Below are 15749 nucleotides of genomic sequence, written 5' to 3' on the forward strand. Positions count from 1 at the left end.
ACAAGCATGTTCCGTGGAAATTAACAGACACAGGTTGGAACTTGAGCATGAGCATCTCTCACGAGGGAAGAACCACATGCTGCATTCTAAACCAGTGCATCCAAATCCCCTGGGGATCTTGTTAAATTGCAGATTCTGATTCAGTAGGTCTGGGAGGGTGCTGATAACTCTGCATTTCTAATAAGTTCCCAGGCAATGTTGATGTTGCTTCTCCGTGGCTTACTTTAAGTAGTGAGCTATTAAAACAGACACACGCACAAAAAACCCTTCTAGGCCTAGGTATTTAACTCGTCCAGCAGCAGATGCAAAGACACCTGAGACTGAAGATGCAAGAGGGCAGGCCCAGACCCATTCTTCTCACCATAGCCCACCAGCACTCTGCACAGTGCCTACTCCTTTTAGGGATCCAATGAATGAATGTGAAATCATTCAATACATGCTCGATTGAAAAGATGCACCTGACATTTCAATTATAATGGAATTTGGTCACTGGTTCAACTAGGACAAGCTTCTGTTGGGCTATTGTGAGCCTGGGAGAATCCAGAGAGGCTGGAGATGGCATAACCCCAGCCACGAAGCTGTTACTGCTCATACCCCAGAGTTTGGAATCTAACAGTTCTTCATAAATTTCACGTAGGTTAGTCTCAACTCTTCACTTGGTTTAGGAAAGGTTTTTCCCCAATCGGTCCTGCTGATCTCCAATCCATTCTCCACATAGCAGTCAGGAAGATCTTTCAAAGATGTGAACCAGGTCATGCTACCCTCTCCTAAAGCTTCCGCCTATCTCCATCTGAAGTTCTAACCTTCTTTTTCAGGGATTGACGCCCTGTGTGATCCAGTCCCTGAGCACCACTCTGGTCTCATCTCCCTCACTCTCCACCTTATTTACATGCCCCCAACCACTCTGACCTTTTTTTCTCTCCTTCAAAGACACCCAACTCAGGCCCACTTCTGAGTCTCTGTGCTCCCTGGTCCTTCTGCCTGGGACTCTTGTTTCTGGCTCTCCATGTAGCCGGCACCTTTCCATCATGCAAGTCTCAGTCCAAGCCTCCCTCCTCAGAGGGGCCTGGCCTGTACAATGTGCTTGAATTTACCACCCTTCCTGGCCCCACCACTGGGGCCACATCGCCCTCCTCAGCACTGCCATCACTAGCTGAATTAATTGTGTTTAGATGTTCATTGGATGTCTCCCTCAGTAGATTGTAAGCTTCATGAGGGCTGGGACCCATCAGTCTGGTTTACTCTTCTATCCCCCTGGAATAGTGCCTGGCACGTAGGAGATGCTCAATAAATAGTTGTGAGACTCTATTTGACTCTAACTCCCCCAGGTCAGGACTGTGCCTGATACTTCTCTGAATCCCCTCTAGCCCCTAGCCTAAGACTAGACAAACCACAAGTGAGGAGATGCTCAATAAATAGTTGTGAGACTCTATTTGACTCTAACTCCCCCAGGTCAGGACTACGCCTGATACTTCTCTGAATCCCCTCTAGCCCCTAGCCTAAGACTAGACAAACCACAAGTATGAAACTGAAACTGGCAGTTGTTCCCTGTCCTGGATCAGGCCTGTCCTGCAAGGCGTGGTGTGGTCCAGTAACCTCCAGGCCATCTTTGAAGTCAGAAGTCAAGATCTACCCAGTTGGGTCAATCAACGAAGGAAGAAGGAAGTAGACAAAGGAAAAGCAGGGGAAAGCAAGGTAATGAGAAAATGGAAAAATGACAGGAAGCAAGATCAAGCAGCCCCTAAAGCCACGGGCTCTGAATCTTCTCCACTGAGTTGAATCAAACAAGGCCGGGAGACCCACACGGACTGACATGCATCAGCTTCCTGTTAGGCCCCGCCCCTGGAACAGAGGTTCCTGCCCACTTGGCTTCCAGCTTCCAGGAAGTCGAATGCACATCCTACCCACTGCCTCCACATCATCCCTTCATGAAGGGCTGAGCTGCCTATTCAGAAATGATGCTGTGAGCACAGGATGGCAAAGGGCACAAAAAACTGATCCACAGGCCCTTCCTTTGGCTGGTTGCTGACGTCAAGGAAGCAACTTGAGAACATGTTAAGACAATCCTGGGGCTTCATGGTTTGGGAGCCTTTTTCGTACATTCCAATCTCCAGTATGTAAGAAGGGTACATTTCTGTTCAAGCTAACACTCTGAAACCTGCACCACACCCGGAGTCCCTGGCAGGTGGAGGTTCGTGTCTGAGAGAGGCAGAGGGGATTCAGGGGTTACCTGGCCGGAGGCGTATGTGTGGTTACTGTTCCTGCTGGTTCTCAGGAAGGGTTCATTCTAAGAGAGAAAAGAAACCACAGGGTTCAGACGCCCTACTGGCCAGCCACCCAAACGAGCAAACAAACAAACAAAAAAACCACAGGGAGAGGTTACCTGAAGTTTGTTTAGGAACGATAACTAACAATCCTACCTTCTGGATTTATTTAATATGATTCTTCTGCATTTAAGTAGAAAAAACTACAGGAGGGTACTTCAAAAAGTGGAACAATTCATATTACCTTTTAATTCTATTTTACACAAACTTTTTGAAGTACCCATATAAACATAATTTCATTCATTCCCCAGAGGGTTTTGCATAAGAGCTTTGGCAAGGGATATACAATAGAAGGCCTGCAAAGTGTTCCTTACGTGTGCGAGTCTGGGCTCCATGCTTTTGTTCTCACCCTAGCAACTGAACATCTCCTGAGTCCTCAGACCTATGTATTTTCTTTCCTTTACAATTTCTCTGGCAAGGGACCCACATTGCAGCATTTTTCTCTCCCAGGAAGTGTTATGATTATCAACATATTTTGGTATCTGTTGTTGTTGTTGTTGTTTTTCTGCCTCCTTTGAACTCTGTGTCTTATCCCCTTAGGTTGGCTTCCTGTATTTTGGTCATTTTTTTCCTTGTGAAACATCCTCTTCACTTCCTACTCGCCTATCTATTTCACCATCAATTTTCACACAAGCCCAGACAAGAATCCAAGTCCACCCACTTGCAGGTGATGGGTTAATCAAAGAAAGAAGAAGGAAGTGGATGAAGGAGAAACATGGGGGAAGCAAGATAATGAGAAAATATAAAACTGGAAGAGGATCAAGTCAATAAAACCCAGATCAGAAACACCAAGTGGGCCCGCGGCTGTGGACACTCTCGCAAAATGTGTTCAGTGGAGTAGAAAGGACGTGCTTGGAAAATTTGGGAATACAATGGAAATATGAGAAGGGGGAGAGGAAGAGGAGAAAGTGAGAGGGGAGGGGGTGTCCCTGTGTTCAGTAGGGGCGTGCCCTCTTTAGTTCTGGCCATAGCATTCCTTGTTTCACAACTGACCCCAGGAGCACAATCATGTTCCTGCCTAGCACTGTAGACATCTGACTTTGCAACCCCCAGTGCCTCCGCTTTACAGGTGAGAAGCAACTGAGGCCCACAGTGGGGAAGGGATCTATTCTAGGTTAGAGCCACTAGTGAGTGCAGAGATGAGGCCAGACCTGACCCGACTGGCCTCTTGGTGGATTCCGTTCCTCACACTGGAGTCAGGCCAACAAAAGACACTGTTGGTCAGACAAAGAGGGAGAGGAAGAGAGGGACTCAGCAGTCCCTTTGGAGGACAAAGTCTACATGCACGAAGCACTCAACTCCCAACACAGATCCTGGCTCCCTGGACGCCTGACAAGTCTTCTGGTTCCTCTGAGTCTCGGTGTTCTTTCTGAAACATGGGCTGGAGGACAACCTTTCACGGGGAAGCACTCAGGGCCAAGGGCAGGAAGTGTACTGTGGATTGTTTACCACAGTCAAGACAGAAGGCTTCCAATGGCATGTCTACTTGGCTAATTAAGCTTGTCTCAGGCTGATGTTGATCAGCGTCCCCTCAGTGTCGTCTGCCACCAGACAAGGGCAATCTAGGAGCGTTCTGTAAGTAACAGACCCACCTCCCTACTGAGTTTTGTTTTTGAGGACAAATATCCCCAAATTGTGGAGCAATTCCTTAGCAGTTCCTGCCCTTACTGGACACGCTATTTTTTGATGCACAGGAAGAACCAGAGGGCAAAGACCTTTTAGGGGTGCTGAGAGTCAAATTGGAGAGTCTGTTTGGTCATATCTATTTAACCATATGATCCATGGGTTGGGGGAGGGAAGGCAGACTAAAGGGGTTGGAGGTCAAGGAGACACTGGAAGGCAATGGAGAGTGAGGCCAGGGCCGTGGCAAACAGGCAAGCTGGGTGCCCAGGGCTTGTGTGTATTGACCTTTGGCTGCTTGGTGCATGCATGAGTCATGCCCCGAGGCCTGGAGTCAAGCAGATGAAGTGGAAGAAGGATTTGATTAAGTCTGACTGGCTCTCAAGGGATAGCTTTGGAGCACCAGTAAGCAGAAAATAAAGCCAACTGAATGCCAGCGCAAGGAAACCGCTCTACCAACTCCAGCTGTGGACTACCTGGGGAGGCAGAGCCCAGACCAGCACCTGCTGTGAGTCAGTGAAGGGAGTCAGCGGCTATGCGACATGGTCATAAACATCCCAGCGGCATTACCGCTCCACCGTGGACTGATTCTCTTCTGTTCTGTGCTGGTGGATCAAACTGGAGTGCACGTGAAGGGAGTCAGCGGCTATGCGACATGGTCATAAACATCCCAGCGGCATTACCGCTCCACTGTGGACTGATTCTCTTCTGTTCTGTGCTGGTGGATCAAACAGGAGTGCAGAGTCACCAACTCCAAGGGGGACACATTCCAAGGAGAAATGCCTACACGAGGCAGGGTTTGGTCATCATGTCTGTAGTAGATGGTTCAGGGGACTGAGGAGAAGACTGACAGCAGGGGTAGGAGGAGGAAAGAGGACATAACAGGACTTCATGGAACGCCTCTGCTATTTTCTGAACCATTCCATCCCCAAACGTGCTTGTTCTTACCTACTTTGATTTCACAAGCTGTCAATGGGCAGCCACTTGGCAGTTTGGAAAGCACACCTTATGAGAGCGTGGAAGTTTAAGCAGAGGCATAGTGATGCATTGGGAGGGGCGTGATAGAAGAATTCAGTTATTATACGAGAGGTTGCATCAACAGAATTCAAAGGCTCTCTCCCTGCTGGGATCCTAAGCTTATATAATTCTCTGTTGTTTAATGATGGGAAAGTAGGACTAGATGACCTTTAGCATAGAAAGTGGTGAGGATCTGAGGCAGGGTGGTGGCACTGGGGATGGGAAAAGGGGCAGGTGGGAGGGCACTGGGAAGAATCTTATCAGATAGAGCACCTGACATTTCACAGCTGTATTACCTGAAAGCCACAATAACACCAACAGAAATAGGGAAGACCTAAGGAGCAGAGAGTTTGGGTAGACAAATATTTCATTCTTATTTAGACATTCCTTGCTTACAAAATACATTTTGAGTGAATGTTTATTGAGTCTGAGGTAGTGGTGGGGTCAGAGGAGAATTAGGAGATTTAGAAGCTCTGAGCATTAAAAAGATAATAGTGTCCCCATATGTAATTCAAAATAGAAACACTGCTAAACAATCAAGTAAGTTTAAGGGAATCCAACAAACTTCTGCTTTTTCTCATGATAAAAGATAGGATGAAATACATGAAATTATTTTAGGACTCCCTCCCCGCTCTGGTTTCCTACTTTGTTGATTCCCTGATCATACATTTAACCTGTGTAGAGCATCCAAAGGGAAACATCTTTTAAGGGTTGGAAATATAGGATTGGAGTTTGGAAAAGAAGAAATGAAGACACAGATTGAGAGATTAAGGAATCCAGTGCAAAGAAATTGAATGGGAAATCTTGGAAAAGGATAAATCTCAGAATTAGGGGATGTGGAGAGAGAGAAAAGAGAATAGGGTTGAGACATGAAAATTAGATAATGCCCACATTTTGGAGGTTGGGAGAAGGAAGGAGGGTCATTAAAAGAGATGAGAAGGGGCAGCAATCAGAAAAACTGAAAAACTGAGGTGGTCTAGTGGCCACAAATCCAGGAAGGAGGGAATTTCACAGGAGAGAAGGTCTCCTCTGACAAATGCTTCAGAGAGGTCAGGGAGAATAAAAGCTGAAAAGGACAGAGCTGACCTTCCAGCCGGTTCCGCCCGCTGCCCTGGGGTTCAGGAAAGAGTGGGCACAGAGCCAGTTAAGGCAGGGAAGAAATAATGGGCACAGTCAACAGAGTGGCCATCAAAAGTTGGCTGTAAAATAATTTGTCCAACCTGGACATACAACAGAAATCCATGAAATGCTATTAAGTTCCTCTACCTGGCACAGTGGAATGTACTAGCAGTTTGACTGGGGATGCGCGGGGAGGAGAGAGGAGGCTGAGAAAGCTGCTCAGTGCTCACATCCATCTCGGCCTCCTCCGCCCGCTGCGTCCTGTCTATTGCCTCTATGTTTAGACACAGCTAGGACGAAAATATGTGCTGCCTGGCCCCTATCTGCTCACACTGAGCTGCTGGTGGACTTTTCTATCCCTCTAAGGCACATGGGAGGGAGCAGATGGGACCTGAGGAATGCAGAATGCTACGTTGCATGCAGTGCAGTTGGGATAGCCAGCAGATGGACCCTTTCGGAATGGGCTCCGGGGCTGCTTAGCAACAGCGTCTCCTGGGCTGGGCTTCGACAGGTTCCAGGAGGCTGGATTTGCTCTCCTCTGCTCTCCAACAGCTCAGTCGGGCTCTGTCCAGAAGGGAGGAGCTGAGCCCATTGTGGCTTGAGGGGCTGGGTGAAGCATCACCCTTTTGGGGCTCCCTGCCCAGTACGGAGTGGCAGAGGCTGCCTTGAAGCCGTGGTGACAGGGTTCTCCCTGATCCAGTGCCTGGGCTCAACTCTGTCCTTAATGCATGATTTCTGGGAGAAAGAGCAAATGCTGACTGCCTAGAATGGGTTATTACTTTTACTATTTAATGGAAGGGGAGTTGGCAGTTTGGAGAGGGCCTTCCACGGCTGATATTCAGCATGGCTGTGTGGATTGTTAAAATATTGAAATACCTAATTGTACGTCCCCAAATGGCCCCACTATCCAAGTCTACGGCTGATATTCAGCATGGCTGTGTGGATTGTTAAAATATTGAAATACCTAATTGTACGTCTTATAGCTACTGCTCTGAGTCCCCAAATGGCCCCACTATCCAAGTCGCCCTGGCTACTCCCATAGAGCCCCCTGGACATCTTTAGCAACTAAAGTATTTATACTTGACACAGTAGGGACCTCTAGAACCTTGTCCTGGCTCTTTGCGCAGCATCTGACCATTGGATTGGGGACATCCACATTGCCCTGGTTGTTACATGATGTGCCTATCTCCTTTGTTCCAAACATTAGATGCAGCACTGAGCCCTCTGCCGTCACATCTTCCCTCCTGCCATTCTTGCTGTCCTGATGAGGCTGATGCCTGGGCCCAAGATTGGCATGGGAAAGGCAGTAGACAGGGAGCATGGATCCAGGCAGGGGTGCCCCCTCTCTCAGGAGCCCCAGCAGACACATGGGGGAGCTGCAGGTCCGTTTGTGGCCACTGCTAAGCCCTGAGGGTGGGAGAGGGTGGTGCAGGCTGACCCAGGAGGAAAACCCGGCCTCCCAGATTGGGTCAGGCCCTCTGCTTTTATTGCTGCTGAGGGCTCTCTGGCCCTGGCCTTATTTGGTTAAAAAGTCATAAGCCAGGAGCTGAAGGCAATGGGAATGTGAACCTGTTCCCACCCCTAGGCCTGAAATCAAATTTAACAACCACTTACATATTCCTCCATAAAAGGAGCCCCCGTTCTCACAAGCCAGTCCTCCTGTCCCTCCTCCACACAGCCCAGCTCCCCGCTTTGCTGCTGTCCTCTGTCACCCTCTCCTTGCTGGGAATGCCCAGTCCAGGCTCTGCAACCTCTAACCATGACTTCTGAGCCTGCCTGGCTCCTCACGAGGCTCCCCAGCCTGCAGCCAGACTTTCCATCCGCCCCACAGGCCGCTGCTAAAGTGAGCCATCTTGCCATGCTCTGGCTTCCGGATTGCCCTTCCCAAGAGCCCACATTTCTCCCTGACCCTCTCCCTGTGCTCGGGCCCAGGCCTCGCTTCCCAGCTGCTGCTCTCTTTTCCAGAGAGATAACAGCAGCCTTCTGTGCTCTTTCTCTCCTCCCCATTCTCGTCAACTTCCCTCTATCCTCCAAAGCCCATCTCTCCGGCCTCCATGTGGAGGACCACGGGGCCAGGGTGAGAGGAGCAAAGCACGTCCTCCCTTATTACCTGAGTGGGGCAGGTGAGGGGGATATTTGCAGACAGGTCCAAGGTGTCCGTTTTCCTTCCCAGTGGTTGAAGCTGATCAGGGAAGAAGAGGGAGAGGATTTTTCCACTGAAGTGAACATCCCTGGCAGCCTCCTGCAGTTGGGGAAAGCTAAGAACTTCATGCCAGGGGGTTTGGCTTCCGCCCCCGGCTCTGCCAGCTGCTGGCTGTGGGACGCTAGGCCAGTGGCTCGCATAGCCTCTGGGCCCCGGCATCCTCAGACACTCATCGTACTTCTCTAGCAGGGCTGCTGAGAAGCTAGCAGGAGAGGACGTGGCTTAACCTGCCTAGCACAGTCGCTGGCGCAGAGAGATGTTGAAATGTGGAGGTTCTGCCTTGCATTTATGTACTGTCCCTCCTCAGACTTCAGGCACAGAGGAAAGCACTTAAGGACTCCACGTTTCCAGTTCTATAAGCTTCTACAGACGTGCCCGCTCCTGTACGCCTTGCTTGCAAGGGAAGCCAAGAGCAAGGCTCCATTCTATAAAGGCTGGTGCTTTGCTCTAGACTAGAACCCCAGGGAAACAGGGATGCCCAATGTACTTTACCATATTGACCCAAAGGGCTCTGGAGAGCTGGGAGTGGAATTTCTGACTCAGGTGGATGCAGTCTGGGGCGAAGAAGGACGTATCTGGGTGCCCATTCTGAAAGAGACGAATATGCTTCCTCAAGATCCATTGGTGCAGAGGGAGCCTCAGCTGACCGGCCTGACCCCTGGGACTGACTGCACCCCCCACCCCCAGAGTGTGCCAGGTCATTGGCCCCTATAAGACCTGCTCACTTTGAGAGGGAGAGCAGAGGAATCCCAGTGAATAGCTTCGGGCGACCCCCAACCGCCCCCCTCCTTTCTAACCCCACAATTCCCCCTTATTTAATAAAAACAGTGCTATATTTATTTTTAAGCACATTTGTATAACACCCTAGCACATGCCATGGGTGAGGGAATGAGATCCTAGTCCCAGAGGGAGTCTTGGCCTGCCATCTGGGGAAAGCTACTTCCCAGACCTTGGCCAGCTGGTCTTGGTGGTCCTAGCAGGGAGAACAAAGCCAAGCCTTGGGGCAAACCCGGCCAAAGCTGGTACTAGGGCAGGGGCCACCTGACTCCTCTCTGGAAGCACTTGGGGGTGCACAAGGCTGCTCTTCTCCCAGCTTCCCTGCAGTCAAGTGAGGCCCTTGGGACGGAGGCCCAGGTGGACAGAACTCAGTCCTCACCCGGTCTGCTCACAGGTCTTTTCTGTTCTGAGTGGAAGTGCTGGGCAAAGAGCATGGCTGGGGTGGAAACATAATACCCAGCATCCTCCTTTATAATGCACTGTCGCATGCGAGGAGACCACACGTGGGCGGGAAGTTAATAGTTCAGACTTGAACATGCTCAAACCTTGCCTCTCTGTTTCCTATCTGATTTCAGGAAGGATACTTCACGTCTCCGCCCCTCAATTGGGTGGGGATGACAGTACTCACCTCCAAAGGTAGTTGTCATGATTTTGTCTATGGGCAGCACAGTGCCTAGCACACAGCAGGTGCTCGGTACAATGGCGCTGTTATCACGAGTAATGGGAACCTCCCACCTTGGGCTGCCTCTGGGAATGCAGCTCAGCCACTCAAGGAGGCTACAGCCACCAGCACGGCATCTGGAGAGCTGTCTCTGTCTTTCCTATTTTATTCACAGGCTCATGGAAGCACTTGGCATTTCTACCTTGGATTTCCTCCTCTAAGGGCACCTGGGGTGGGTGCTCCCTCTGGGAGCCCGGGGACGAGGGCAGGGAGCATACCGCCCGGGTGGGTATCCGGAGTTTCTGGAAGAAGGGCTGCAGCACCACCGAGAAGTCCTCCCGAGTTCCATAGCGGCCCGTGTCCACTAGCTTGCGCATGTTGTTCTGGGGACACATGCACAGGGCCTTCAGCACAGGCCCTGGGTGGCCCGAGTGCCCAGTGAGGCAGGGGCAAGGGTGATGGGCAGCGTCCCTGCCCCCATCTTCCTGGACAGGGTGAGGCTGACTCAGCCCTTCCCCTGAGAACACACACACTTTCCAGAGAATTTGGAAACAGGTTGGATCACCTTTTTTGTTTTGGTTTTAAGTGGACTGCAGTCTCTGAAGGGCTAGGCGGGAAGTCCCACAAGGAATGAAAACCTTGAAAGAGGCTCAGAGGGCCCCCAGGCTCTTGCTTGTGACCTCCCTTCCTGTGGCCTTGCTTGTGGAGCTGGGTGGCAGTGCGGGGGAGGGGAGATAGGGGTGGACAGCCAGGCCTCAAGGGAGCAGGGGAGGAAAGGTGGCCTCCTGGGGCACTCAGGGCTACTGGCCAAGAGTTGAAGTTCGGCCCCAAGGGCACCTCAGCCTCGAGGACTTTGCCACTTGACTCTACTTGGACAGTTCCAACCGGGTGCAGTAGGGAAAGGGGCTCGGGTGGGTGACATCTCCCCTTGAGCCCTGAACAGCTCTTCTCTCTCCTGCATGCCTTGTCTAGGGGGCTTCTGGGCTCTGTTTGTTGGAGTGAGCTGGGGGAGAGGACACAGAATAGTGCCCTCTTTGGTCTCACCTGGTAGTCTTGGCTGAGGGCCTCCATCCTGGCCAGCTCTGGGGAGTTCGCTCGCGGGGTCAGAACACAGTTACACAACGTGCTGCACAAAGAGGGGGAGGCAGGAGGACCCCATGCTCAAGCTCTGGTCAGGGCCTGGCTCTGGCAGGCCAGGGTGGGTGGGGTATGGAGCAGCCCTGGTTTAGGAGCATGTGTGCCTTGAGGTTCTGGTGCATGTGGGCAGGTTGAAGCCTGACTTGGGTACCTAAGAATGTCCCAAGAGAGGAACCTGATGTATGAATGGGTGTCATATCATATTAAAAGAGGACCAGTGCTGGATGGCAGGCCTGGGCCTGCAACAGATCCTGCCGAGCAAATGCACTGAGCCGATGGAAATGTAGTGTTTAATGAAAAAATAAAAGAAAAATGCATCCTCTGGTATGGGAGCCGGTGTTTTGGGGCCTCTGATGCTCATGTTTTCGGACACTTCCTCACTCATGCCAGTGCTCCACTTGGTCCCCTTCTGTTTTATTATGGATTATGTCACACCCATAAAATGTACTTAATGTTAAAAGGGAGATCATCTCTACAGCACTTAGCACAGTGCCTGGTGCACAGTATGTTCTGTAACATCGGTTAAATAAGCAGATGTATGTATCAGGGACAAAAATAATAACAGACAGGCCCACAAACCTATAGTACTTAATGTTAAAAGGGAGATCATCTCTACAGCACTTAGCACAGTGCCTGGTGCACAGTACGTTCTGTAACATTGGTTAAATAAGCAGATGTATGTATCAGGGACAAAAATAATAACAGACAGGCCCACAAACCTATCACCCAGTTTAAGAAACAAAACATTCCCAATTTGAAGTTCCCTTGCATCCCTCCTGATTCTCTTCTTCCACATAAAGGTAACTGGCTCATATGCATCCTTTCCTTGCTTCTGGCAGTTTGACCACATATGCATACATCCCTGCAAGTTACCTATTTTCACAGTCTGGGCTACTCTGTCTGTCAAACACCAGCCTCTGTCCCAGCCTTGACCCCACCCCCTGTAGCTCTCCGGTATCACAGATGTTCCTGTCTGGCACTTTGTGGTTGGGCAGGGGGGAGTCATGGCTCCAGCTTCCCAGAAGTGAAGGTTCTGGCACGAGTCCTCCTTTACAGACTTGGACATGTGGACAGACCAAGTCACAGGGACCCTGAGGAGTCACTGTTGCATGTGAGCCAGGTGAGGGGGTGAGAGCGTTTCCAGCCTGGGGGTAGCCAGGACCTGCCTACCTGGCCAGCTGCTGTGGGCACTTGTCTGCATTTCCCAGGAACACTTGCCGCATGATACTGGGATTCATAAAGTCCACTAGGTTGACCAGGGCTCTGGGCACCTGAGGGCGAGGTTGCGGATGAGAGAGGGGCTCCAGAGGCTCCTTCCTTAGCCTGCATCTGGGCTCTGGGATGTGCAAGTGGCTGGAGGGTTCCTTCAGAACTCTAGCTCAGTCCATCCCCCGAGCTGAGTTCTGCAGAGGAGTCTACACAGCCTACCATGTAGGGCCCCACAGGCTGTACCTCACACAACTCCAGAGGGCGCCACCCAGATGGGCTGCAGGGTGAAAGGTGCCTTCTAGAGCACACAATAAATGCTAAGATTTCAGCTTTGTTCAGCCATGATTTAGTGAGCCCAAATACATTAGCTTTAAATTTGGTGAGTTAGGTGACCTTGACCGGTTCCAGCCATGATTTAGTGAGCCCAAATACATTAGCTTTAAATTTGGTGAGTTAGGTGACCTTGACTGCTCCAGCCCAACCTGGCCTAACTCTGCTGAGTGGAATGGGGACTCAACCCCCCAGTGGAGCACCTGGAGGTCAGAGTGCTCCCTCCTGGGTGCCCATCCTGAAAAACAAAAATATACTTGCTCCAAAAGGGACCCACGGCCCACTGGCCTGACCCCTGGGACTGACTGTGCACTGCCCTCCTCCGTCTGGCAGCTGAAGCAGCTTGTCCTTGGTGGGGGCATCGAGCTGCTGGGTGCAGGGACAAACAAAGGCTTACTCTGGACACAATCTGTGGCTCAGAATGCAGTGCCCAGCCTAGGGCCACCTGGCTGCTGCCAACAAGGAATGTCTCAGATAGTAGTGAGGGGACAGTTAGACAATATATTGCCTTCTCTTCTTCAAACCTGAGATCCTTCTGGGCTGATTCCAAATGGAGTGAGGCTTCCTTGGGGATAGACCCCAGGCTCTGGAAAGGGAAGGAGCCCGTGGCCTTGGCTTTCTCCTTGAAGGGAGGGGATATTTCCACCATTCTTCCCGCTGTCCACCTTCACCCTAACCATGCTTGAGCTGTTCCCAGCTTGTGGCAGCCGTGCACCCACCTCTTTATGCAGGATGTCCAAGGCCTTGCTGAGATGTGACATGAAGTTGTCTGCAGAATACAGATTCTGGGAAGAGACAGGAGGGAGGGAGAGGGGGAACTGGTCAGGGTGGGAGGGCAGTGGGGCAGTTGTAGTCTTCCCTTCTGGCTCCAGCCCCGAGGACTTGTTCTCTCTGTGGCCTGCAGCGGTGACCAGCTCATCATGTCAGAATCTGAGCTGCAAAACTGACTACTCAGTGTTGTCAAAGAGGGACCGGCCAGAAGACGGGAACTTTCAGCCAGAACTTTAGCTCAGGAGCAGAAAGTGGAGAGTCCTCCTTCCAACTGCTTGGGGTCTACAGTTTCTTCTCTCTCTAAATTCTCAGGAGTTGTAATAGGGAGGACTAGACGCACCATATATCTGCCACCTGCTACCTCACCACCTGGGACATGAAGATGGTGCCAGGAGCCTGAGAGTCGTGGGGTAAGAAGTGTGTGTGCATGTGTGTGGGAGCTGTGTGTTCATGTGCACAGACACAGGTGGAGTTGGATAATCCTAGGATGGGTCTTAGGGACTGTTCTTAGAGAGGATCTCCAGGGCCTACTGTGAGAGTCAGGAGCCATGAGTAGGCCTGCTCCCTGCCCCCTTACCAAATCCGTGCAGTGTTCACATAAATCGCCGCCTCCAATCATCACCGTGATGACCTTCCAGTCTTGGTGGAAATCCACTCTCTACATGGGGGGAAGAAAATGATGAATTCCAACAGACAAAAACATCACAGCTCTAGGAGATCATTCAAACCTCTATGGCTTCCTTGCCCACTTGAAAGAATAGAACAAGAATCTCGGAGCTAAAGGGATTTTAGAGGTTTATTTATAGGCCACAGAATCTTAGCATCAGGAGGAACTTTCAAGGTCACTGAAGAACAGCAACAAACCTCTCCCCACTGACGTAATCTCCTCCAGAGGGGCTGACAGGGGGTGCCCGACCTCTGCCTGAACACTTTTAGTGACAGGGGACTCACTGCTGTTCATGGCAGACCATTCCATTCGGGAACAAGTTTATTGGGTTAGAAAATTTAAACAAATGGGACTATATCAAACTGAAAAGTTTCTGCACAGCAAAAGAAACAATTAACAGAGCTAAAAGACAGCCAACAGAGTGGGAGAAAATATTTGCAAAATACATATCTGACAAAGGACTAATATCCAGAATATATAAGGAACTCAAACAACTTTACAAGGAAAAAACAAGCAACCCAATTAAAAAATGGGCAAAAGAGCTAAGTAGGCATTTCTCTAAAGAAGATATGCAAATGGCCAACAGTCATATGAAAAAATGCTCAACATCACTCAGCATCCGGGAAATGCAAATCAAAACCACACTGAGATACCATCTCACCCCAGTTAGGATGGCTAAAATCCAAAAGACGCTGAACGATAAATGCTGGCGTGGTTGCGGAGAAAAAGGAACTCTCTTACATTGTTGGTGGGAATGCATAATGGTGCAACCCCTATGGAAAATGGTTTGGAGGTTCCTCAAACAGCTGAAGATAGATCTACCATACGACGCAGCTATCCCACTGCTGGGAATATATCCAAAGGAATGGAAATCATCAAGTCGAAGGTATACCTGTTCCCCAATGTTCATTGCAGCACTCTTTACAATAGCCAAGAGTTGGAATCAGCCCAAATGTCCATCATCGGATGAGTGGATACGGAAAATGTGGTATATATACACAATGGAATATTACTCAGCTATAAAAACGAATGAAATACTGCCATTTGCAACAACATGGATGGACCTTGAGAGAATAATATTGAGTGAAATGAGTCAGGCAGAGAAAAGGAAATACCACATGTTTCTCACTCATTGGTGGGAGCTAAAAATAAACAAATTAATTCACCCACAAACACACACACACAAAAAACCGGGGGGGGGGAAGAAGATATAACAACTATACCTTTTTGAAGTTTTTACAACAAACAAACGGAAAGGACATTCTTGGGGGGGAGGGGAGAGAGGGAGGAGGGAGGGAGGTGTTGGTGATGGGCCATAATAATCATATACATTGTATATTGACAAAATAAAAATTTAATGAAAAAAATAAAAAAATAAAAATAAATAAAAAAATTAAAAAAAGAAAATTAATGTGTATAAATAACCATAAATCTGACTTACAGGGTCAGTTTTCATCTTCTGCACCAGAGTCTCGACTTGGTGAGTAAGTTGTCTGAGAAAGAGAAAATCAGTCCTTCTGTTGAGGAATAGTGCCCACATCTTCCCTCCTAAAGGGCCTGAGCTACAGGTTTCCATGCTGTCGTTCCCACTGCACGAACTGGCAGAAACCCTGAGGCGCACAGACAGGAGCTACTCGCCTCTTCTGCAGAGTTATTACAACAAATAACCATTGAAAAGCCAACCGTGTGTTTGTCCTAAGCTGTAGTCAAAGGTATTGCCAATTATACTTTTGCTCATGACATCCTTTTCTAGAACTTTACATGCAAAATATCTTCTAGGATTCCATGCTAAAAACCATTTGTTTCTTTTGAGTGACTGGTACAGGTTCTGAAATTAGACCTGTGATAGCTTTAGCATGCTTCCTTTTTCTCACTTTTTTTTTTTTTTTTTTGTCTTTTGTCTTTTTCCGTGTC

General features: G+C 49.6%; 1 protein-coding gene across 1 annotated transcript in view; it reads right to left on the reverse strand.

Moving 5' to 3' along the window:
• The window catches only part of PLB1 (phospholipase B1), a 99928-nt gene that overhangs the window by 28117 nt on the left and 56062 nt on the right, over nucleotides 1–15749 (reverse strand). The window contains exons 26-34 of the mRNA XM_008566409.1: nucleotides 15277–15328; nucleotides 13746–13826; nucleotides 13117–13182; nucleotides 12029–12129; nucleotides 10766–10847; nucleotides 10000–10104; nucleotides 8776–8871; nucleotides 8191–8262; nucleotides 2231–2287 (exon numbers count right to left, since the gene is read on the reverse strand). Coding sequence (XP_008564631.1) covers nucleotides 2231–2287; nucleotides 8191–8262; nucleotides 8776–8871; nucleotides 10000–10104; nucleotides 10766–10847; nucleotides 12029–12129; nucleotides 13117–13182; nucleotides 13746–13826; nucleotides 15277–15328 — 712 coding nt within the window. The remainder of the gene's footprint in view (nucleotides 1–2230; nucleotides 2288–8190; nucleotides 8263–8775; nucleotides 8872–9999; nucleotides 10105–10765; nucleotides 10848–12028; nucleotides 12130–13116; nucleotides 13183–13745; nucleotides 13827–15276; nucleotides 15329–15749) is intronic.

This window comes from Galeopterus variegatus, unplaced genomic scaffold (assembly GCF_000696425.1).
Source record: "Galeopterus variegatus unplaced genomic scaffold, G_variegatus-3.0.2 Scaffold239, whole genome shotgun sequence".
NCBI classification, from domain to species: Eukaryota; Metazoa; Chordata; class Mammalia; order Dermoptera; family Cynocephalidae; genus Galeopterus; species Galeopterus variegatus.